We start from the raw sequence: 26,072 nt of genomic DNA, 5'->3' as shown, positions 1-26,072 counted from the left end.
TCCATTTTCGTCCATTCCATCATCATCCACCCTAAAACCTTGTGCTACCTTGAAGAACTTGATCCTTGGAGTAGGCGTCCTCTTCCTTTGCTCATCATCTCATGTTCATGCAAGTAAGGATGCCATCAAGTATTATTTAGTTAATTGGTTTCTTCTATTGTTAATGTTTGTTTTGACTTGATCACTCAATACATGATTTCATAGAATTAATTGAGATTGAAATTTTTTTTGAAACTACGATCTAAAGAAAACACTAATGACATTTATTATCAAGGAATTACAATAAATCTTGATAATTGTCAAATATGCACTTGTATTTTATTCAATTTAGGCAATTGTTGATTTACGTTATGCTTTTAATTCTTGTTTTTGTCACAAAACACTTAGTTAAGAAAATTTTCAATTTTAATTGTTTAAATATTAGGTATTTTTTTATGTTTTTCTTGGTTAGAATGGAACACGGGAGAAAATGATTTGTAAGCTATAAGTTTCAAAGGGAAAGTATCGCTACAGGCAACACAAAATCGTTGCTCCATGTTAGAAGAATTTGCTTAAAGCTACCAAAAATTTGCTCTAAGCGAGTGAAGACAAAGAACACCCTTTAACTTATTAACTTGGTTACTCAAAGCAAGCAACATGGAAGCTTTGAGTGATTGGACCCAACTTGAAAACCCATTAGAAATTATTATAAAATTTGGGTTTCTAGAGGATTTTGTATCAGTTCAGATTGTAATACAATTTTTCTTAATAAGATTTTAGAAAGATTAGAGAGGTTTATGTGAGATCAACATTGTAATCACGAATTGCTCAAAGATTTATCTAGAGTTGTAATTCTTAATCATGAAACTATGTAAATTCTTCCTATTTTTCTTATGCTCTTAATGTTTGTTTTAGTTTGATCACTCAATGCATGATTTATTAAAATTAATTGAGGGTTGAAAACCCTTTTGAAACTACGATCTAGAAAAAACATTAATGACATTTATTATCAAGCAATTGGGATAAATTTCATCGGTCAACTTTTAATCCCTAATCTTAATGGAGGATTGTTTAACAAAAATTATCAAAGAATTAGGGTTTTCCTTAAACTACCTAAAATTTCTTATCTAAGGAATTAGTGTTTAAATACATGTGTGACTCATTAATCAATGTTTGGCTCCTAACCTTAATATATGATTGTTTAACAAAACTTACCAAGAAATTGAGATTTTCTTTAAACAACTTATAATTTCTCACCTAAAGAATTATGGTTTAAATACACGTGTGAATTGTTGGATCAACTGTTTACTTACAAAATTGAATGAAGAATTGATAGAATTTTACATAGGAAAAGTTAGTGAATCAATTCCTAATTGCTTTTATTATTGATTGATCTTCATTATAATTTAAGACTTTACTATTATTCTATTACGTTTAAACAATTTCTTTTTAAATAATTTTAATTTCTTACTAATTTATCTATTTGGTATAAATAATAAATTAAACAACTATAAACTCAAGTTTTTATAAATTTGACATTAAAATTTTTTGTCCTTTTTATTATATTATGTCAATTTATATACTTGTCAAAATGCATATCATTATATATAGAGGAAGGTGGCTAGAGGCAGGTGGCTTTGATGATATATTTGTTTTATTGGTTATATACACACAAAAAAAAAAAATGTCTTATAAATTTGAAAGGTCTATTTTTTTAAAGGCGATCACATCAAGTTCTTAATCAATTTTCAAATGATGCCATCACAAGACTTACGAATTAGTGATGTATTTTTTGACTTTATAAATTCAAATAATGTCATTAACATGTTAAACCACCCAAATTTATTAAATAATATTTTGATTAAATAAACTCTTATAATATAACATATAATTAACAAAGCCCAATTTATGAGATATTATCCAGCGTATTATATTTATCCTGAGTTGATTAAATTTGTCGAAATAAACTTAACATCACATGAGCAAAAGAGAAATAAACTAAACAACAAAATTCAATAAAAAAAAAAATGTAGAGCAAACATTTGAATATCCCCAATCTTAATTCATGATTACTTATAACCCAGCTCATGCGTGCATGTGATACATCAAACACATAATATATGCACACGTTTCAACACTGCTAAAATTTCTAATGATCTTTATTTTTATTTTGTAATACCTCTATGAAAAGTGTATTTTAACCTTAAAAATATAAAGATGTGGAATAAAATGTAAGATTTAATATTTTTTTTTTCTATAATTATGTTATTGGTAAAAAAAAAACTCATCATTAAAAGTAATAATCAATCTTCATCACGAAAATTTCAAGTGCAAATAAAATAAATATTTTCCTCACAATATAATTTCTTCCATATCTAATGTTAGAATTTGAACTTGGACAATTTAGATAAAAAAAAAAAAAAAAAAAAAGACAAGTCATTGTAACTTGTATCGTTCAATGTTGGTAAATTTAGTTCTTGTTTGAATAATTTTTTTTTTCACATATTTTAAAAAAATAACTAAGTTTCTCTCATAAACTAAAATTCATTCATATGTACTTAAATTTTTATAAAAATTTTCTCATCTAAATTTCCTAAAATATTATTAGACAAATTAATTTTAACTTAAAATAAAAAAAAGCTAAAAGCTAAATTCATATTACCTTCATAAATTTTATTGATTTTTACGTTCTTAAATAACTTTAGCACCGAATAAAAAGATGCTGAAAATCTTAAATGTGATATAACATGAGAAAATCCACCGAATAATAAATAAACCAAAATAAAGGGGACATGTACACCTTTGAAAGTACTCTATAAGTGCCTATATACAAAACCAATTATCGCGATAAAAGAAACGCGAAAATAACGAACAAAGTGTTAGATAAACACAAATAAAATAAAAAAGACGGTTCCAATTGAATAGCTATTCACAAATATCTTTGCTCATTTTACCTGCACATAAAAAAAAGTAATGCACTACTAAAATTCTAATTAAACACAACCAAATTTGAACCTTACTGTAAAAACACCTTTCCTAAATTCCTTTCTAATTAAAAAAGAGAAGGAAAAAAAAAAAAGATGATTGGATGTCCAATGGTAATATATTGGTATTGTTCTGAATCGGTCGGAGTCTCCATCACCATCAGCGGTTGCTATGACACTTTGTCTGTTTTGAGGCAGAAAAATATAACCATCAGATTAGATTCGAGTACCACCAACAAGGCAAAGACAATAAATCATAGTCACCTCGGTGATAACTAAAACTATGCCAACACTCAAAACGATTTAACCATCTAATAATACAGAAATTAATAGAAAGGGGACATTTGCACAAACACACAAATTCATTCCACAACCAACAAAAAAAAAATAACTATGGTGCAATTAGTTGATTGATAACACAGATTCTTAACAACAAATTTGGAATAAACAACAGAATTGACTAGTTTTCAGGTTAAATTTATTACAATGAAACTCCGTGATGAATGACTAACCTTAAAATTAAGATTTCAGATAAGTTTTTTTTTATATTTTTTTAATCATTTCAGTACTGTACACAGCAGTTGTTATTTGTCAATCAATCTTAACAATCTTAGTTTTCTTCAATCATGGGTAGCAGTGCTCCCAAATTTCAATCACCCTCCCCGCAGGAAAAAAAAAAAGTATCGAAAATAGAAAAAGTAAACGAAAATAGGCTTGCAGTTCTTTTTGACTCAAGTCCTGATGTAGAAGTTCTTAGGCACAAAAGACACATGGATGTTTTGACCTCTGTTAAGATAATAGAAAACTGCTTTGTTATAGCCACATTTTCTTCTTTGCCTTTTCTTTAAAAACTCTGAATAATTGAAGTGAAGTTTAAATGTTAAATGACAAAATACATTAATGCATAGGACTTTTTATTTTTTATTTTTGGATTCATGAAGGTGCATATGCCAGGACGAGCTCTTTATTAAATGAACCCTGAGTACACCATTTTTGTATTTAGGTGTCTTATTAGCAATGAAGCAACTGAATAATCAAAAAGTTAAACACAAAGCTATTGCAAATGCCACCATAGTTAGAGATGCCCAAACCTCTACATTTACTTCCTAAGTAGCACTCAAAATGAGCAAAAGAAACATAATGAGAACACTTTTCCAAGTAAGTTTCACAATTCACAGTAAAAGTGTATCATGCAAATATCATATACCAGTGGATCATATAACTGATAACCAACATCCCGCTTTAAAACAACATAATACTAAAACATTACTTTTAAGTAAACAGATTAATTACAACCAATCACAAGAGCACATTATAAATAACTAAGCAATGCAACAGCCAATACTCAATAGTCAAACAGTATAATTGACATGAAAAGAGGAAAAAAAGTAAACTAACTAACCAGTTGCAGAAGCACGTTTGGAGCGATTGATTTTCTGCAACTGAACCTGCGTTTCCATGAAGAGCTTCAATCGCTGGCACTCCAAATCCTTGGCAAACTGCATTCTCTGTTTCTCCAACTCCACCATTTGCCTCTGTTTCTGTTCTTCAACTCTCTCATAAATCTCCCCAAACCTCACCAACGCCTCTGCAACCTCTCTATACCCCAATTCACCACAATCCCTTCTTCTTTTCTTCTTCATCACCCCTTTCTCACTCCCACTGCTAGATTTCAAACCATTCGAATTCTCACTGTCCGCGGCGGCAGCCGCCGCGGCCGCCGCCGCAAACACCGAGAAATTCCGCCGGAAGAATGACTCCTCGGGGCTCTCCGGCGACGGCGGCGAAGGCTTCTGCGAGCCGGATCGAGGAAGGACCGGAGTGAGCGACCACGCCGGAGACTTGGCCGGAGGGGTGCTCCGGCGGTCGGAGGAGGTCGCCGGCGGGGAGGATTTTTTGGCCGGAAAAGTGTCGCCGATGAGGAAATCGAGGCGGCGGAAGAACGGCCAGGCGGTGGCGGAATCGCCGGAATCGGAAACCCTAGCTTTCTCGATCTTGTACTTCTTTTTGAGCGTGTCGATGCGGTTCTTGCACTGGACGTCGGTGCGGCGCGCCTTGGTGCTGACGTGGCCGTGGCGGGCGTTGACGGCGTCGGCGACCTCCTGCCAGTGCTTCTGGCGGAGGTTGCCGCGGCTGAGTTCGAGGTGGCGCTCGCCCCACGCCTCGATGAGCGTGAACGTCGCCTCCTCCGACCAACAGTCTTCCCGGCCGGGGAACGGCGACGGGCGCGACGACGGAGGGGCGGCCGCGAGGGACGGAGCTCCGGCGGTGGAGTCCATGATGCGCGCGGCGCTTGATGGAGCGTGGCGCTGCGACGGTGGTGTTTGGTGTTACGGTGAGTTCGGTTCGTTCGTCTGAGGAACCTTTGCCTATGTGCTACGACGTTTGGCGATTAACGTGCGGGAAGCACTGTTTTGTTCTTTTTTTTTGGTTTGTTAGGGAATGTTTGTGGGCCCAGATCATTTTCGATTTGTTCGACCCATGTTCAGCTTTTTGGACAAAAGGGGGGAATGTTTTGGGCTTCAGGTTCTGAGTTTGGGCCTGAACTGGTCCAAATTTGTTCAGTTAATTGAACAACGTGGATTCTATTTACACTTTCGGGTTTTCTTCACATTCCATTGCACGTTATTGTATTTTTTGTCATTTTTTTTTCAAAACTAATGTCTTGAACGTATGGTTAGAAATATGTAAATATCTGGAATTCAGATTCTGAAATATTATTAAAAAAAAATTAACAATTCTGAAGTACGTTATTATGCAATTCATTTTCTTTTGTTACCTATTAAAATAACTATATAAATATAATAAGAAGATCAAATATTAGTTGATTAAAAACAACAGTGGCATGCTTATATAATATATAATATGAAATAAACAATAAAGTTTTTTTTAAATAAAAATTTTGATACTAATAAATGAGACATTTTATCTTGATTGGTGGTGTATATATTTTTTTCTTCCAAGGCAAATTAACAAACCCAAAAAAAGCAATTACCTACTAAAATAAATTGTCGAAGAATCGGCCAATAAGTGAAGGTGAAGAAAATCCAAAGTGACATAAAAAAAATTAAAAAAAAAACTTCACTTCTGTGTAAATAGGCATAGACAATCTGAATTTAAAGAGAGTATTAACAAGGCAATGGCTTCCCAATAGACATGACAAAAATTGTGCTTACGAAGGAAGGTAATAAAGCAACATGTGGATAGCTAGCTAAGAATCTAACTCCACTTCCACATCTTGGAAGTCTCTGATGCTAGCCAAAAAGTAGAGTATGTTTGATAGCCCAAAGCTTGACTTTCATGCACTGACCTAAATTACAAGCAATAGCGGTTATGAAATTACCATCCTCATTTCTAATAATTCCTCCAATTGCAGCATAACCTGTTTGAGGAGAAAATGCACCATCACAATTCAGTTTGACACAATTTGGTTTGGGGGAATCCCAAATAATAAACTTAATGTCAAGCTCCACTTCTTTTTTCTTTTTTTTTCCCTTTCTAATATCACATGGCATAAACGTTCTAAAAGCGTATTTAGCTAGTTTTACAACTTTCAAAATACTAGGTTCAAATGCCTAACATGATCATCCAACTCCTTGTTAATCACCAAAATATCATTAAAAGAAACAATTACAAATTGCTAAAGAAATGACTTAAATGCCTCATTCATAATGTCCCAAGTGGGTTCTTAACATTATCTTAGGTAAATTTTTCACACATTAGTATTTGGTGGTATCCTTGTGAAAATCCTATTCCCAAACATCCATTAGAACTAATTGACGATTGATCAATCCATGTGTAATAATGCCACCTTGATTTGCCTTCTTTTAGAGTTTCATGGAAATCAAAGAGTTATGTGATCTTAAAATTCAAGCCGTTGCATTTGTCTCATCAAAACATGGAACTTCTAACTTCATCAAAATTTTCAAGTTCATAGGACCCATCTTATCAAAAGAATTGATAGTAAGTGATGAACACTAACAGATCTTTCCAAAATATTTTGAAGGAGCCAAAATACTTAAATACATATATTTTAAATTATTTATAATATAATATATAAAAATTTACACATGTTTTTAAAAAGGAAAAGAAAAAAATTAAAATTTTCAAACAACATTTCGTGTCAAAATCAATTTTATAATATTTGTTGCAGAATAAAAGATTACGTTACTTTAAATTTAAATTTAAATTTATATTCAATCAATTTTATAAAATTATGTTGATTCAATTATGGGTGAGCTTCGCAATTGCCTCTTAAATTCAATCAAAGGTTAGCTTGGGTCGTGCATTATCAGCCATGACACCCTCTCAATGAAACCATCAAATTTGCTAGTAAAAACTACGAATTTGAGGACAGAACTTCCTCTAGAAATGAAAGGGAGAAAATAGAAATTCATTTCAACTTTCTTTACTACTCATTTCCATTAACTTGTTAGAGATAAAATAGGTTAAGTTAGATTTTGAATATATAAGTCAGACTTATTCTATAAAATTAAAATCTAAGTTAGACCTATTATTTAGTATAAACTTTCATAAATCTAACTTGACATTTTTAAAAGTCTGATCTAATATATGAATCTATTTAAAAGACTATTTTATATTAACAATGTTAACTAGGTCAATAAATTTAATTTTAAGTAAGTTAACAATTATATTTTTGAATACATGTACAAGTTATTTTTTTATATAATTTATGACAAAAAATAGTTTAATCTATTATTATTATTACTAATATTAAAATTTAGAGTTTAAAATAAAAATAAAAACTACCTAGGGGATAATCCATATATATCCTTATACACTAACATACACTCATGCATAAATTGTAATGAAAAAAGATAATCTTATCCACACAAAAAATTTCAAAAATTTTTTAATCTCATTTGAAGTATCCTAAATAACCAACTATAAGGAGGAGTGAAAAGAGTAGACAAAGATGTAATTGTTAAAGTTTCTATTTTTAATTTCTTGATTTTACTTAAATAAAGAATGTAAAAGTAGAATGAAAATGTTAAGGTAATATATATATATATATATATATATATATATATATATATATATATATATATATATATATATTATGCATCATATAGATAAATAAACTAATCTATAAGTTTAACAAATTTTTTTATAAATCTAAATCTAACTTTTTATAAAAATAAATAAGCTTTTATAAAAATTTAAATTTAACTTTTTTATTAAATATGTCAAATCAATCTTAGATTTTATATCTTTATTTAAGGTCCGACCTCAACCCTAACAAGAGTCATCATAAGAAGCTTTACCATTCCGTAACAAATTTACGATTTATTACCTACTCATCAACTATATTACTGGCACACTAATGGATGAAGTTCTCTCAGACGCATGGATGTCCTCCCCCGGCCATTCTCCTAGGTCCCTTTCTTGACCTGAATTATGGGCACTTGCCTTTTGGGTTTTGGTTCTCCACGGAACCGTCCCTATAGAGAGTTGTTCCCAAAATTGAAGCTGCTCCACTTGTGGCAAATTGGGTATTGGAAGTTGAAGTCAAGAGCCACAATTACAAGGCTTAAGGATTGCCCCAATCTAAAAGAAGGATTTGTGTTCGGGCGGAAGGAAATTACAGAGGGAAGCCAAAACCGCTAAAGAACGAATTCAACTCCAGCATGCTAAGCTTCTAGCCTATCATCCCAAGTTATCTTTGATACAATTGATTTATGGTGATGCAAGGGGCTATAGTACTGACTGCTCCTCACATGAAATTTAACCTGGGAAACTTTCTTTTTGAATGGCATTGTAAGGAGTTTATTTTTTACACCAAGAATGTATCTCAACCAATAACCAAAATGAAAATCGAAGATGAAGATGTGAATTCCAATGAAACTCCAGCAATTCATGAATCTTTTCTCAAAATACCAGATCTAAGGGGTGTACAGCTGAGAGATGATCATCATGCACCGCTACACTCGGATGTACATGAATACAGAGATGATGTTGAGTTTATGCCGCCACTTTGAAATACGTTGAATAGGCGGCAAAAAAATTGGTGACTTAATTGTGATAATAATCAAAAGAAACTTGTACACAACAACCTAGGGAGGTAACAAACGAGATTGTTCATCATCGTGTAGAATTAATCCATCATTCTAGTTCTTGGGCTTATTTCTTTTTCCTCGCCTACCTTACTTTTATACATACAAATGCGAGATTAATATCCAATTTTTGAGTTGGGAATAACGATTCTACACACTCGGATTGTGCCCGTCATTGCACACTATGTTTCGAGAGACGGATTGATCATCTTTCTCATTGCCCCAGAAAGAGACGAGTTGCAGCACAGGGGAAAGACAACAGTATTGATTCATATTTCGCATGTTCTGCGAAAAAGAACAAAATTCACAAATAATTTTCACAACATCAGCCGATAATACAATGTAACAACTCTACCCAACGTTTTCTATGTACAAAAGATCTTGCTTCAGCACATGGAGTACTCGATGTCCACCAAACGAGAAAGAATCTCCTCACAACTTGGCCGCTCATGAGATTCTGCCCAACAGTCTGCAGACAAAAAAAAAACGAAGCAATTAAGTTAAAGCAGTTCGTTGCAAGTTCTGACATCCAAAGGAATAAAGGAAAGTTGCAGGACCTGAAATCAGCCTGCCTAGAGGGCCTTCTGGTATCTCCAATCTGGAACCCTCATTTGCAACGGAATAAACCACCTGATCAATGGAAAATTTTCAATAAAGAACATGGCTGAAATAGAAACCATCACGCAACATGAACAGATAATATGTTGAAATACCCTCTCAGGTGGTATGCCTTCCCATGGTCTGCTCAAGGTGCAAAGTTCCCACATTATCACCCCAAGGCTAAAGATATCACATTTTTCTGTGAATGGTTCATTTCGAATAAGCTCAGGAGCCATCCATTCTGGAGTTCCAGCCGAGGATGAATCTTTCATAGGAGTATCTGTCATTATTCTTGAAAGCCCAAAATCACATACTTTCACAGTCCAATGCTTATTCACCAGACAATTTGCACTTTTCAAATCACGGTGAACAACCTTCATTCGGTGTATGCACATCAAACCCCTACACACAAGCAAGTTGTTCTCGTCAATATTGAGAAACCGTCTAATTTTTCCAGCATCATGGAACAAATTAACATTTGAAATGGGGTAATACCAATGTTCAAAAGGCTTATAACTGAATCGGGTATTCATCTAAGGTACTTAGTGTTCATCATTCATTCGTTAAATCATTATCAAAACAGGTAACAAATTAACAATAAATGTATTTTTTTAAGATGTAATAAATAATAAAATAAAATAATCATTCATAATTAATTGTGACCAAATCCACAGAAAATAAAGAATGCAACATTATTAACAAAAAATGACAGCTATTTCTCAAGTAAAAGTAAATGGGCATGGAAATTTTTGATTTATTGGAAGACAACGACATCATAATTAATGTGCAACACCCGTTCAGCAATAAATGGCAATTAAAACAGATAAGATTCTAAAAAATAAAGGGCTGCTCATGGATCTATTTTTTTCAAAACTAAATCGAATCCATCCCATTATATAAAAATGATTTGATTAATTGCACCAGTTTTTATAAAGTGGATCAATTTGATTTCTATTAAAAAACGGATAGGATTTTTTTTAATTTGGATAGGTTCGGTGTAGTTTAGTTATTCACTTTATAGTTTATACTATATATGGCTCTGTTTTTTCATAAAACTGAAAATAACTGATTTCACTTTATAAAGAATATAGATGGGTTAACCGAACTATTTCTGCAAAAGAATCGGATTGGGTTTTTCTCAAAACAAAATGGTTTTTATTATCTGGATTGGTTCAGTTTTAGATTGATTCAATTCGGTTTGGATTCTTCGCACACTTTTAAAAAGTATGAATAACCAGAATACTTACTTGCATATGTCACGTAACATCCTTAGTCTTCTCCGCCAATTAAGCTTTTTCTTTTGACCACTCAAATGTATCAAGTAATACAATGATCCCAACTCCATATATTCTGTAACCATTGACAAGCGTGGAGGCTTTGTGCATGCACCGAGAAACAAGATAACTGCATAAAATTTCATTACTAGATAAACAACAGTTGAATTCAAAGGAAAAAAGCTACATGAAATTTCTCATACAAAGTAGGCATAACTTTATTCTCATTCTTTTTGAGTAAGGAAGACTTTATTGAAATAAATACTTATAATAAAAGAGAACAATTCAGAGTCATTTCTATTGGATACCATATCTAGAAAACAAAATGTTCAAGAACAATGGGAAAGTCATAACTACAGAAGTAAATAGTAAGGATCTTGGAGAATACCGTTGGGATGTCGGAGCCGGCTGGGGGAAACCAAATACCAAAATTCAAAGAGAAAGAGTCAGAAAATGTTAGATAGAACAGAAAAACTGCTAACAAACAGCATATGAATGACAAGATACCTCAGAATAGATATCTCATTGCAAAAATCTTCCATATTTTCAGCAGTTAAATCTTGCTCTAGAAAAACCTTGATTGCAACATCTGTGCCATTCCATATGCCACGGAAAACTTCTCCAAAGAAACCTGACAAAGAACAATAGATCAATGGTCAAGCAACTATTTCTTTACAAGATCATCTGTCAAGAACATTCCCTTGAAACAGTAATTGACCATAAACTTCAAACATGCCCAAGACAATTTTACTTTTCTAAAGTTGAATAGCATTTCCACTTAAAAATTGTATTACATATACACTATTACACTCCAACTAAAAAAATAAACTCCATAATAAAGCAAATCAACTCAAGATATTCCCCTCTTCTACCTACACAGAAACTTAAAATTAATTGTTTCAAGCTAAATTAAACCCCAAGGGAACCAAACATACAAAAGAGCTTGTTCCAAAGGTTTTGTAACCCAAGGCAATCAGATGCCTCAACCATCATTCTTCACCACACCTCTTCTTGTTACACTACTTTTATAAACTTGCCAATCAGCAAAGAAACTTGCCAGTTTTGTAATTTAAGTGACATTTTGTTACAGGAATGTATGAACATTAGAAAGTGATATAAGAATAAAAATTTCCCATATTTAGTAAATAGAATAAAAATATTTCCCGAGTATAAAAGGGTATTGAAAATGTCAATTTGTGAATAGGTGAGAACAAATTTCCACCAACACCAGTGGGAATAAAATTTTCTGTGCTAAAAGACTATAAAGTTATAAATTTTCCCATGGAAATTGCCAGTATACGTATCATTACTAGGAAAATTGAATATTAATCATACACATTCTATAACATTTCCCATAAATCCTATTGCTAGGAATGTCGTTTCAAGGAAAGTGTTTTAGTTGAGAATGAAAATATATCAAACACCACCTAATGAGATCCACATTCCTGGACAAGGACAAACACAAGACTTGAAATTGATATAAAAGAAGAAAAGAAAAGAACCATCCATTTCTTTCAAGTGGAAGAACAATATTTAAGGCTCTCAGACACCAGTTTTTTACCATTGGCTGTCAGAGATCTGGATCAGATCAGTCACTAAAACACAAACATACAGACACATCTGATCAAATCTGTCACAACCCAACACAGAAATATAGAAATCCACAGCATATGAATGATTTAAAATTATTATGTGTGCAGATCATAAATCGTGCAATTTTAATAACTGAGGTAATACTTACCAATCCCTACACGAGTTCCAACAGTCAATTCAGAGAAGTCAATATTCCATTTTTCATATGGTAACAGAGGTTTATCATTGAACATTGGAGATTCCAGTACTTTATTCCAAGTTGACTCCATTTCATCATGCACTCCATATCTCGATGGTCCACTTCTCTCAGAAGCATGACTTCTATAATCATGTGGTGAAGATGGTAAAGACATTGCCTTTTGTGAAGTTCCTTGGTCACGCTGACAAGAATATAAAGCAGATCTTTCATCATGACCATCAAGGTGGAAATTTGCCACCTGTAATAGCAGAATGAGAATCACATGTAGAGCTTGGAATATATTTAAATTGAACTGAATAAGCAAAGAAACCCTTCTCCCTCTTCTAAAAAACGAGGGAAAAAAGAAAAACCATGTTTTGAAACAAACTAATCCAATTATTTTTTGGACCAAGCCACACATGTTAATACTATAACCATCAACATCAAAATTATACATGATTCACAAGTCACTAACTTTAATACAACCATGAATTTTTAACATGCTGGGGTTGGAAGCCATATGCTAACCTGATGCAGGACATCCTAGTCCAAAAAAGTGACATTTAAAATCAAATTGTCTCAATTTTCAGGCTTAGATCACAACTATGAAATATCTATAGTTTGAAGAGTTAACAGGTGTTACTTAATTCCACTTTATATTTATAGGCGGCAATTTTGTTGTGATTTTATTTCCTAGTCTAGGGTTGTATATGGGCTTTGTTCTGTTATTTAGGTGTTACAGATTTCGTAGTAGTATAGAGTTTCAATCCTTATAGAGAAAGGATTCTATTATAAATCATGTGCGATAGATTACTGGTCGATTTTAAATGGTTGTAATGCATTTTTTCATAAAAAAATACTTTAATTGTGACAGCATAACTTGCTTTCATGATTGTGTGATGTAATCAAACCATAGGAGTGATGTCTAGGATCTACATTCCTACTGTTTTACTTATTTTTTCTATTCTAATTCTACCTGATCCTAATTTGTTTCGGCAGACACCAACAATCACCAGATCCAAACACCGTTGTTCAATTTTTCCCTAAAACCTATCAGAGTTCAGACCCAAATCTATCTGGCTGTTGCTGCTCACACCACCAAAACAGGCACCATTTTGAGTTTTGACCCTTTAAACCTCACCCTAAAGATCATCTTTGACCCTTTTTTCCCAACATCAAGACCTTATTGATTTTATTCTCACATTAAGTCTGATAAAATTTCATCTCTTGCACATACTGTATAATCCATTTTACTTCAACGCTGCCACTGTTTGGGATACTTCACATAATCTTCCCTAACATATTTCAGTTTTTCTCAAATAGTACTCACCCTTAAAACAAATGGACTAACAAATAAAATATTTTTGGTTATGAAGCAGAAACAGGAGAATTACGAGAAATCAATATTGATGCATATATATTACAAGTAATAAAGCAGAAAACAAGGCTGAACCAAATCAAGAAATATCAGTGCAGAGAAGAGATTTTCTTAAGATGAGATTTCCAGCCACTGATGTAATTTGCACATGTCATGATTTTGAAGCAAGCCATAAAGAGTTGTTTGATGAGATGCTGAAAAATGCAAGACAAAGACAGGGCAGAAGGTTTAAATAATAGCATATTCCACTGTTACCAAAATAATGCATACATTTTTCTGAAGATTTGCATCACTGCTATTGTTTGGAGAATGGGAGAATGAGTTATCATCCCCTCGTTCCCTCAAGAGACGGTTTTGCTTCAGTGTTTCATTCATTGCCCGTACAGCCCTACAGTGAATAGATCCTGGGTTATCACAGTATTCAAACAACTTGCTTATCAGCAAACATACAGTGCATTAAACAAATAAGATAACATAACTTAGGAAATTGAAAAGGAAGGATCATTAATGTACTTGACACAGGTGCATATCACAACGATGCATTATTTGTGTTAGTTATTTAACATAAAACAAGAACCAGGAAAACAAAAAAATCAAGTCTCCACTCAACAATATATCAAATTAATTCTTTTTGAACTTAAAATAAAATCAAAGTTTAACTGATCAAGCGATTCAGACCCAATGCATTATTATTTTACACAAAAAAAAATCTATAAAGAATTAAAAATGCACATGACACAAAGGGTATGGATTCCTCTTAAAACGGAGAGGGAAAAAAAGCAAAGAACAATAAAGAGAAAAAAAACATCTGGCATCCCTTTCATATCAGGTAAAGGAAACACTTGCTAATAAGCTTTTAGCTCAATTAGCACTGGCTCACTTGGATGCCCAATGCATTATTATTTTACACAAAAAAAAATCTATAAAGAATTAAAAATGCACATGACACAAAGGGTATGGATTCCTCTGAAAACGGAGAGGGAAAAAAAGCAAAGAACAATAAAGAAAAAAAAAACATCTGGCATCCCTTTCACATCAGGTAAAGGAAACACTTGCTAATAAGCTTTTAGCTCAATTAGCACGGGCTCACTTGGATGCGATGACAATGTCAAAGGTTCAATCATGAATCATCCACTATCTCCCCCCCCCCCCCCCAAGTGACCTATCCATGTCCTTGAACCTTCAATAGGACAAAGTTTGTTCCATAAATGAGGAACTACATATCTGGTCTGCAACTAGGATTTTCGGCATGGTAATTCCTTCCATACCCTTTTTCGACAAAGGGTTTTTATGCCCTTCAAAAAAGCACCAATGATGTTTGGACACGTGTTTTAGTTGTTCACATCAGGGTTATCTTGAAATTTGTGACTGGGTCTCATTAACCCAAATGGAGTAGCATATATCCAATTGATTTTGAAATCCACTATCCGCACAATCCACCGTCACACCCCCTTCACAGCCACTGTTTCCCCTTAAAAGACTTCTTCATTGTCCTTGTTCTGAATCCCTCTTTCATTTCACATTTTGCTTTGTGAAACACCAATGACGGATTCCTTTTCTCTGCCATCAAACTTGTCGACCTTCACAGCAATTGAAATTGCAGATATAGACATGTAGTTGGGCAGAGCGGTGTGACCAAGGAGGGTGGAAGGAGAGGAATGGTAGTGGTGTGAGTAAGAGCGGAAAAAGTAAAGACATGGGAGAAAGAGAAAACAAGAAAGAAAGGGAGGAGAGAGGAGAAAAGGACACTACCACTTATAATGGTTGGGAATCGCTGCAGAGACTTCATAGCGGTTTCCAGCATTTTTTCATTTTTCTGTAGTTTTTATTTTTTGTTTCTCCTCTATTTCTTCTTTGTTTACACTATTGATGCTTATTGAATTATTTTGTTGATGCAAATCTGCTGTTGTTTGTTCAGGTTTACATGTTTTACATTGGTTTTTCATGCTTTTCTTTGAGAAAGAACTTTTGGTCCATCAGAAACTACAATTTCAGGGTGGCTGCGAAGGAAATGGTGGCTGTAAAAGTTTGTTCCAAGTTTAGATGCATTCTTTCAAACAAAAAAATTCACTAGTTTTTTTATGCTATTCTTTGAGAAAGAATTTTTGGTTCATCGGAGACTGCAATTTCATGGTGCCTGCAAAGGGGGTGTAACACTAACAGCAGATTGCAATCATGAATTTCAATATCAATCTGACACAACCACCCTATTCAGATTAATGAGACCCGGTCAAAAATTCAAGGGTAACCATGACGTGGACAACTAATATGCATGTCCAAATGTCATTGGTGATTTTTTTTAAGGGGCACCAAAACCCTATGTTGAAAAAGGGTGCAGAAGGAATTACCTCTTTGCATTACATTCAAGTCAAATGCTCCATATACGACAGAAAAAAAAAGAAAAAAGAAGAGCATATCCAAACAGGCAGGGTAAGGTAGTATTTGGCCCATCTTTTTAGGCTTATCTTCTTAAATGTAGAAGCTCCGACAATTAGCTTTCATTAGAAGCTCTATTTTTAAGAGTTTTGTAAAATTGTTGCTGACCCAGCTTCTCCTTTCAAAGAGAAATAAAGAGAAGCCCATACAATACAAGCTAGGCCAAAAACTACCAGAAAAAGGGCAGCCCGGTGAAAAAGGCTTCCACCATTTAAAGGTCTGCAGGTCAAATGTATTATTAATCAACCCTCCCCAATAGCAGAGACTGTTTCAGTTGTAAGAACCCACCTGCACAAGGCTCAACCTCTAAAAGGGTAAGTTTAAATAATGATATCACAGCACAATTCATTTACCTCTGGATTGAAAAATATCATAGTACAGAACGATAACCCAAAAAAGCCACAAATGAAATGAATAACATCCAATTTCTACTTGCAAAAGATGTTATCATTGCTCCACAAATAATCACATCCAGCTTCAAATGCCAAAAGATGTTATGTTTGCTACAACTGGACCAAGTTTTATGAACCTCCATAAATACTAACTACCAGTTCTGACCGGCGCATCGATATTCATTCATGAGATTTTAAGATAAATATATAGAAAACCCTTACTTGATGAGTTTGGCTGCGGTTGCAACACCATTTTCTACTAATGAAACTGAGTAATAGTCTCAAGTTAACAAAAAAGTCAGTTAACCAACAAAGCTAAATAACAAAAAGAGAAAATAAAAAATCAAGCTCTCTAAACATGTAAAACCAAATGTAGAAAATAACATGAAAGAAAAAACTGAAAAAAAATATTTTAAAAAACAAAAAAAGTTGATTAACTAGACACCTACCAAAAATAATATATGTTCAGTGAACAGAATGATCCAGGGAAGCTATCATCTTTAACATATTCAGGAAAGCATGTGAGCATGCATATGCCCAAAAGGAAGGAATCACGTGAAAGAACAAATGCTTGAAAATGGAAATTCGGCAATTCACACTCAAACATTGAAACATTTCAAAGTAGATAACACATTATACCAAGGAAAGCACACTTCACAATGAAGCAAGCATAAATCCAGAAGTATCTTAGAACAACAATCAACCTTACGATATCATCCCCAATCTCTGGTGTAATGCTGATGCTTCTTCTTCGTATCCTACGAGCTTCTGATGAGGATGCACCATCTGACCTATAGCTGGATCTGAGAAATATAAAAGTCAGGTACATATACCGATAAATTGTTTTATAATAAATACTAATGAAAGTGAAAAACATGACAGGACAACACAAGCTTTGGTAAACAAAAATTTATTAGCAAGTGATTTTTATTCAGAATGTAGGGAGAACCCAAAAGCAATAAATTTATAATCTATAATCTACAAACAACTAACCACTATTATAAAGTTAACATCAGCACACACTATCACTTTATCATTTTGAATATTATTTTTATATTTTTTAACAGAGAGGCACAGAGTGCCTCTTTCTCCCTAGTAAATAATTAAAGCAGATAGCAATTAATGACACGGTATACTTACAAAAACATGCAAGGCCCTATAACTTTACATAACAGAGCAAAAGCAGATATTAAGGGATAAAATAAAGATTAAAACCTTGATGTGGCCTGGTCATCAGAAAAATCTCTAAATGCCGTCCTATCACCACTAAGCATGGACCGTCCGCGTGCTCGAAATGATGGATGTTCTGGACTGCAAAACAGAAATATTTCAAACAGAAGAGAAGGATGAGAATAAGTTTTTAAAATTAGTATGTAGAATTTGGAGATTGTTTAGATATCCTTTGCAACTAAATGCAAAAGGATAATATACATAGACCAATTTGAAAGACAAACTTGGCATGCCCCAAGTCTTAACCAAAAATATTAATGAAAAAGCTCCTCTAGAGTGAACAAGTAAAGTGCATCTGCCCTTAAATTAGTACTAGGAGTTCTGTTAGATTATGATAGAATAATTAGTTCTTATCAGATATCCTCGCCACTAAATTCTCAAAATGATACATATACATATTCAGAAACTATTTTTAATCCAATGATTGTCATGAAGTACTAGTGCATGTTTAGAATTAGGGTAGTCATCTAGTACCACACCCAAAAGAGCAAAGTCTTTAGTCATAAATTCATAACTTTTACAAGTCCAAATACTCTATGAAGACTATAGAGACCAAACATCAACTTTCTGAAGCCATGAAATTATCAATGAGTAATAAGTCTCTACCGATAAACTGCCAATACTAATGACAAGAAATATTTCTTTATAACAAATAATCATGTGCAATTTATGATCACTTTCTCCTGATATGATTCTTGTTCTTGATCTTCTTCCTATCACAAATAACTATGATACACTTATACTGAATTTCACTCAGTCTGACCAGACAAAGAGCCTCATGTGTAATCAAAATCAATAATTAAATATGTCAAGTCAATTCAACTATGTTACTTCCAAGAATCATTGGGTAGTGGAAGAATGCAACCAACGTCAATTCCAAGCAAAGGTGAAGAAGAAATCTATGATAGAGCAATAGTAAATTTCACAGACCAAAACCATTACTTTTGTGAAAATATATAATATGAGAAACAAACATTCCATATTTGGAAAGAGTAATCAGCAAATCTATCCTATCAAATTGGGTACAGGACAATTTCATATAAAATTCCATAGTTGTTCTTGCCAACCATATCTACAGCTATGCCTTGTAGTAGTGTCAAACACTATAGGCTCTAGCTCATCCTGACTCTAAACCTTCACATACAGACAGAAACCAAGAGAAGTGCAAACCAAGGTCAAGAAAACACTCAATTAGCCATCAAAGTTAAAGGCTTTATCAAACAAATCAAAAAGATAAGTTTTAAGCATCATGATCAACAAAGTAACAAAAACTAAGATCAATAGATCGTGCTTTTTGAACCTAAACCAAACTTATGAAACCCACACCACTTCAAAACAAGAAGGAATTATGAATAACCTTGAACTAGCTGTCCTCTGTTCAGCAATGACCTTTCTCCGACTACGCCGACCAAATGCAGTGGCAATGTTGGGTTCACTATGAGACAAACTGAGATAATTGGCAAAACCATTCAAACAAGAAACAGTCGGTACTTAGCAGTGTACATCTTCTACAGATTCCAGTCAAAAAGTTTCACCAAGTATACGCCAAAAAAAACACTAATATAACAAAATCTAAGGTGAAGAAAAAAATAGAACATCTGCAACTGAAATGAAAACAATGAGAAAAAGCCACCATGGAAAATGGCTGATAAGCAATGGAAAGTATTACCTCAAACTGCTATTTGATCGTAACATCATGTTTCTCAAGGAAATGCCTGATACATTTGAAGATGCATCAAATCTTCTATGGAATTGGAGGTTTTCCTCCTTCTCAGCACTGTCAGAGGGGAAAACGAAATCAATATCAATCAAATGACAACTCTTGTAACCGGAAGAAAAGAGATAAAGATAGAGGTCTAAAAATTTTGTACCTATAATCTCACAATTTGTTTATTATTGAGAATGCAGAAAAGTTGTATTTGATCAAATGTTCAGTGCAAGATCAACTTGACAATTATTTGGCAAATGCATAATCAAAAGAAAAAGGAAAAAAAAAAAAAAAAAAGATAATGGATTTATAACATTTTTGATCCCGGTGTTATGTTAATTTTGATCCCTCAATTTTGATTGCAACAATGTTATTCTATTTGATAGTTGATAAAATCATGTCCCCATCAGTTTGATGCTGATGTGGTCGTCCCATTTTCCAACATGACATAAAACTTCATGATATGATAACTCATATTGTTATTGAATTTGCTGAGTTGGAGATGAATTGCCACAATACTACATCAGGAAATAAGTGTTCCAACATTATTGCAGCAATTTACTAACGACACCATAACATTGTTGTAATTAAAATTAGGGCGACCATAATCAAATTTAAAGGGAACAAAAGTGTAATCAAGCCCAAACAACAATAACAACAGTTTTTAAACCTGTTAGGATCTAACCTCTCTGAAACCCCAAATAAGGGGCTGTTTGGTTCTAATGGAGAATCACAAGAATCGTTTTCTGCTGAATCACTCTCTCCTGCAGAAATGTGAGTCATAAAAACTGCCTTGGTTGATCGTGGTAACAACTGGCCCGGAAATCGCACAAGATCAACCAGCATTTCCACAGAATTTAATACAACTATCACAGACATATGCTTGTAAGAGTCTTGACACTCAATAACCCCATCATTTGGCAAGCCCTGATAAAGAGAATGGTAGTACAAGATATATATCCTTATAAAATTAGTTATGATGATGAACAAAATTGAATAACAACAACGACAAACAAAGCCCTTATCCCACTAGGTGAGAAAAGAGTGGCAAACTAGTATACAGCATTGAGACTTTAGTTCACCATTAATTATTTTGCTAAATGCATTGTAAATTAGTAAATACATTCAAATATTAGTAAACTGGCAGTCAAATATAGACAGTGTTGCAGAGAGCAACTGAGCCAATCAACAGAAATCAGAGCTTACCACCATGAGCCTGCTTTCAAGACCAACAGTATCAGCTAATACTTTAAATAAGATAGCTCGAGGACGGCAAGAACCGTGCTTTATTTGCCCCAGCATCTGGACTCCTCGATTCTCAAACAAGTGAGAGGTTTCATCTAGTGCAGCTTTTGCTGGACTTTCCACATTGGGCCGCTTATAAAAATCAGAAACCTAATTTCAGAAATAGAGGTCAAAATAAGCATAAAACATCTTTAACTATGCTTAGAAAATAAACTAAATAATAAATGAAGTCAATAAAAAGAAAGGTGCCACACATAATTGATTTATCCCGGTAATGCCCACCAACAGACTTCTAAATAATATTTATAATGAAATGTTTTCTTCAAAACAAAGTTGTAGCTGACCATGACTAACATCAGAAAGCAAATAATATTAATACAGCCCAGCTAAATAGGTTCAAAATAAACATGTTTCTTGAAAATTTTATACCTTTTCTATTGTAGAAATTGTATGGGAAAATAATCATTAACATTTGCTGAAACAATATGCATCAAAATTGTAAAATACATTTTGTACAAGGAAAAAATTAACTCCCACGTTCTAAGCATGACAATAAGCAACAATATGTTAGGATATCCTTGTATACAAAACAATGGCTACACAATAAGATATGGTAAAATACATACTAATCCAGCTATCTTCTTAATTATTGCAGCTGGATTTGAGTTTAATCCTCTAACTAATGCCACAATCAATTGCTTTAACATGGATAGCTTTTTATCTTTCTCTGAATCCACAAGAATGATATCTGCCTTAAAACCCTCTCCACCCAAAGCATGAAGCTCATCCAATGAAGGAATACTATCAAAAAGTTCTTTGAGTCTTGTCTCCTGCATGTTATAAAATTAATTAATGAAAATAGAGTGTGATAGGAAAATCATTTTAGTCACACACCAAGAACCAGGATACCATCAACAACACAAGTCCAGATCCATGAATGAGCAAAGGTTATTGAAACACATAGTAAGACTCTAACACTAAGTAAAAATTATCTGGTACAGCTACATAACCATAAGAACATGACAAAACACATATATTTAACAGAACATGCAGAAATAGGATCAGCTCCCAGCCATGAATTTCATTAGATTGGGTCCACATTCTGAAAATTTACAGAATAACACTTGCAAATAAAATACATAATATATATTTATTGTTGTTAACATCAAATTCCAGATTATACTGAATTTCCCTTTCCACACAACATAAAATTATTATATTCTTAATGATATTATAAACATCAACTACTTTGCACAAGATAAAGAGATGACTTTGGTCTCAGTAATCAACACATTTAAAATGTTCGGTTAAACAACAATATGGGTATTGTAAGCGCACACAAGATAAGTATTTCTCTCCCAACATAGTCTATTTCATATCCAAAGTCAAGATTCGAACCCTCCCATTGTAAGATACCCAAAAAAAATACCAAAAGAGAATTAAATTATTGCAAATGGGCATTTGATCTTCCATGTATATAAAAGGTTCAACTCAACTCAATTATTCTCAATTAGTGAAACATAATTGTCAGTTTATCATTTTTTTTGGCCTAAATGAAAATCATTTTGAAGTTATATGTTCAATTCAAGAAGTCAAGTTGAAAACAGAACTACTCCAAGCATCATACCAGGAATTTATCATGCTTAAAAATTGCAAAGAAAACAAGCACAGGAACTAACACAATAAAAGAATAAATCAATGTTAGAATGCAGATTTTGGAATATGCAACAAAGCAAAAGCAAATACAAAACCTTACAACTTTGATATATCTCTCTTAAAGTATAATTTATCATCAATAATTGTATGCAACAAAAGATTATTAGCAACTCTAGAATTAGCAAATAGACATCTGCAGCACTAAGAAAGTAATATATAAATCAATCCTCACCGGAATGACTGAATAAAAACCATTTGGTATTGGTTCTGAAAGCATTCCAGTGCGCCAGAGAGTTTGTGATGCTGTCTGAGAAGATAAAACATCCTTGTCAGAATGCCGAGGAGATTCTTTATTACTTAAGGTCTCATCTTGAGAACCCAAAGAAACAGATCCAAATCTTTCAACAAAATCTGAAGGCCACCACGACACATTAGATGGCCCTTGCTCTGCCGGCCCTGCATCTTCTCGTGTCTCCTCCATGTTCTTATATATTTGGAATGAAAAACCATTTCGCCACAATTATTAACCCATAAGAGACATATCCAAGCTAAAGGTAGTTCTTAAAATACAAAATCATTGAAATATATATTTCAGTAACACCAACTGCTTCAAGCTGGAGATCATGTAACCTGTATGAACCAAATAACAAGGATATGGCATATTAAAAATGCAAAAGATATGTTTAAACAACAGCAGATAAAAAAGGAATGAAAATTTTCAAAATCATAACACATGAAACTTAAGCATTACAACCAAGAGCCAAAAAAATTACTATACAAAAATAAAAGTAGAAAATTTGTTATTGGCCTAGCTCTATCGTGCATGAATCCCATGACACTGATGCATCACTCACTTATATGATCCCCGCACCAACCCTAGGAGATAAACTTCAGAACTGATATTATCACTGGTAAACTCAAGGCACAAGTAAGCAATGTCTATCTCAGTCCAAACCATTCATAATACAAGAGTAAGACTCTTTGTGCAAGTTATCACATTTCCAACAAATCATTATTCATATGACACCTATAAATCAGATATTGAACCCATAATTATGAAATGAAACCTATCTCCACTCAGAAGGAAACAGAAAATACATGACTAAAGTTGACTATTGCGACCATTAGACCATTTCCAACACAACACTTCCCACCATTAATAATGGAACACAAAGGAACAACCATGATACATCCCCCTAAATCAATGAAGCAGATAATGACAAAGACATGTATGAGAAATCAAATATCTAGATCAAAGGGCAGAACATATCTTCAATATTGGAGGTGAGGACAAAGTTATACTGTGTAACAGGAATATTCATATACCAAACCATTCTTGTGAAAGACAAATATCTGTCGTTCACATCTGTATAATGTGCTGACGACAGAAATTTCCACTGTATTCATTACTTAACAATTTTTTTTTTTTTGAAAGGCTCATTACTTACAATTGTAACTTCAAATGTTAATGCATCCACATTGAAATTCTTATAATTTCTATATTAATTTGTTTTAGATACTCTGACTGTTTACTAGCTCATAATATCCTCACCTAATGGGATAAGACTTTTGTTGGTGTTTACTAGTCCATAATATATTCCTCTAGAGTTACAAGGCAAACAGTAACTCAGTCACCTTATATTTGACCAAAAATGGTCTGTATGAAAATGCTATAGGTAACCCCACTGAAGCAAAAAGGAATCTTTTACCTTAGACTAAACGCCAGCCAGGGCATAAGCATAAGACATATCATGAGTACCCTCATCACTCTTTTCAATTTGTTGTCATACTATACATTGCACATCCAAAGGAAAATTATTGGCATTAAACTAAAGTCTCCAAAAGTATTCCTAATTACCCTTCATTTCATATACCAAAGATTCTCTCCTATCCTTGCTTCTTTCAAGTATGTTCATTTCGACCTGTACTATTGGTACAAACTGTACAATCTCCATCCTCATTTTTCCACCTAAATTGATTATCACTACTCAAGACCACGTCAATTCTCTTCCCATAGTCAGATTTGTTTTCACTTTCTGTATTTATACTTGTCCCTTTTTTATGGTTTCTACATTTGTTTTAAACAAAGAAAAGGGAGAGCTCGAGTTTTTTTTCTTGCTATGAACCATTTCCCTGTATTAGGTTAATAATGTATTTCCACAAGTTAATCAGTATTACCGAGAAAGACAAAAACAGAAAACAATAAGTCAATAACAATTCGATAGGGAGCACAGGGACAGAACTAGTTACTCCTACAACAGAAATCCAACTCAGAAACCTCCTAACAAATAAGCTTGCTCCGATAAATCCAGTTCCGCATGAAAAATCACAGCAGCGGTTAACAGTTTCACAACAAATACCATAAACTCCGTAACAGAATGCCTGTACAGTTCAATTCAACCACCTAACAGTGCAAAATCCCGAGTTCCTCCAATTCAACGATTCCAATCAAAATTCTGAAAACCGATATTCTCACAAAAACAATGGACAACACATTCAGATCAAAAAAGGACCTACTCGCATCGCGCACAGACTCAACTTCATTCACATTAAATCACAGAAATAAAAAACCGATTCGTTCGGAAAACCGCATCGAACATCCAATGCGAGGAGACAGAGGAATGCCTAGGCCATCGGAAACGAGAAAGAAACAGAAAACTGAAATCGGCGGCAACAAGAGGAGTAAAAGCGGAAAGAAAACGATCAAGGAGATATAAAGAGTAGCGAAATCACCGGCAGCAGATCCAAGCATTCGAGTTGGAATCTGGCGTGGCGTCCAATCGCATTTGAATCTGAAATAGCTAAAAATACCGCGGAATCATCGTTACGCAAAGAAAGAGAGAGAGAGAGAGAGATGAAAGTGTGAGGAAATGAGAGAGGGATTTGATTTGAGGTTCGGGTTTTGAGTGATGGAAGAAGAAAGCGATGATGCGGTTTTTGTTTCAGAGAGTTGAGAAGGAGAGTGAGAGGGAGAGAGGGAGAGAGGGAGAGAGGGAGGGGGTGAGTCACGTGCAGTGCGAGAGGGATCTGGGGACCTCTCCCCGACAGCCAGCTAGCAAAAGGGTTGGCTCACCAACATCCACAACTTCTTACGCGTCAAAACTATTATGCTATTCCCTCTATTCTGTGCCTCTACCCTCTACCCTCTACCCTCTTCCCTCTACCCTTTTCCCTCCTCTATTTTTTTAATTTATTTTATTTCCATAAATAAATAATTATCAATCTACACACTATACTATTTTTTTAATTTCAATTGACAATTTTTTGGTACATAATTTCAATTGAGATTGGAAATTTAAATAATAAATAGTTCTTTCACTGTGTTTATATGTTTCATTTTATCTA

The 26,072-nt window shown here is 33.7% G+C and overlaps 2 protein-coding genes across 6 annotated transcripts; both read right to left on the bottom strand.

Annotated features, from left to right (window-relative positions):
• Window positions 1–2,873: 2,873 nt before the first annotated feature.
• LOC109816491 (trihelix transcription factor ENAP2) lies at window positions 2,874–5,369 on the bottom strand. Its single transcript, XM_083065756.1, has 2 exons — window positions 4,366–5,369; window positions 2,874–3,147 (listed from the first exon to the last, which is right to left on the bottom strand). The coding sequence occupies exons 1-2, from the start codon at window positions 5,240–5,242 to the stop codon at window positions 3,134–3,136; spliced, it is 891 nt and encodes a 296-aa protein (XP_082921882.1). The 5' UTR covers window positions 5,243–5,369; the 3' UTR covers window positions 2,874–3,133.
• Window positions 5,370–9,274: 3,905 nt separating this feature from the next.
• Window positions 9,275–25,818, bottom strand: LOC109816517 (serine/threonine-protein kinase EDR1). 5 transcript variants are annotated; one of them, XM_083065920.1, is made up of 17 exons: window positions 25,461–25,818; window positions 22,960–23,357; window positions 21,698–21,901; window positions 21,033–21,221; window positions 20,512–20,753; window positions 19,788–19,895; window positions 19,476–19,565; window positions 18,104–18,199; window positions 17,593–17,691; window positions 14,331–14,448; window positions 12,653–12,884; window positions 11,419–11,542; window positions 11,300–11,319; window positions 10,885–11,041; window positions 9,751–10,039; window positions 9,595–9,667; window positions 9,275–9,506 (listed from the first exon to the last, which is right to left on the bottom strand). In XM_083065920.1, exons 2-17 carry the CDS (start codon window positions 23,206–23,208, stop codon window positions 9,424–9,426), a joined length of 2,373 nt encoding a protein of 790 aa, XP_082922046.1. In that variant the 5' UTR covers window positions 23,209–23,357; window positions 25,461–25,818; the 3' UTR covers window positions 9,275–9,423. The 5 variants fall into 5 exon arrangements, with proteins under 5 accessions (XP_082922046.1, XP_082922045.1, XP_082922043.1 ...); XM_083065919.1 differs by having other exon boundaries at window positions 12,653–12,941; window positions 19,476–19,553; XM_083065917.1 differs by having other exon boundaries at window positions 12,653–12,941; window positions 25,461–25,817.
• Between the last annotated feature and the right edge of the window lie 254 nt (window positions 25,819–26,072).

Source organism: Cajanus cajan, chromosome 10 (genome assembly GCF_000230855.2).
Source record: "Cajanus cajan strain Asha chromosome 10, NIPB_CcT2T_4, whole genome shotgun sequence".
Classification (NCBI taxonomy): domain Eukaryota; kingdom Viridiplantae; phylum Streptophyta; class Magnoliopsida; order Fabales; family Fabaceae; genus Cajanus; species Cajanus cajan.
The sequence above is the reverse complement of the archived record's forward strand: the minus strand, read 5'-3'. Positions and strand labels throughout refer to the sequence as shown.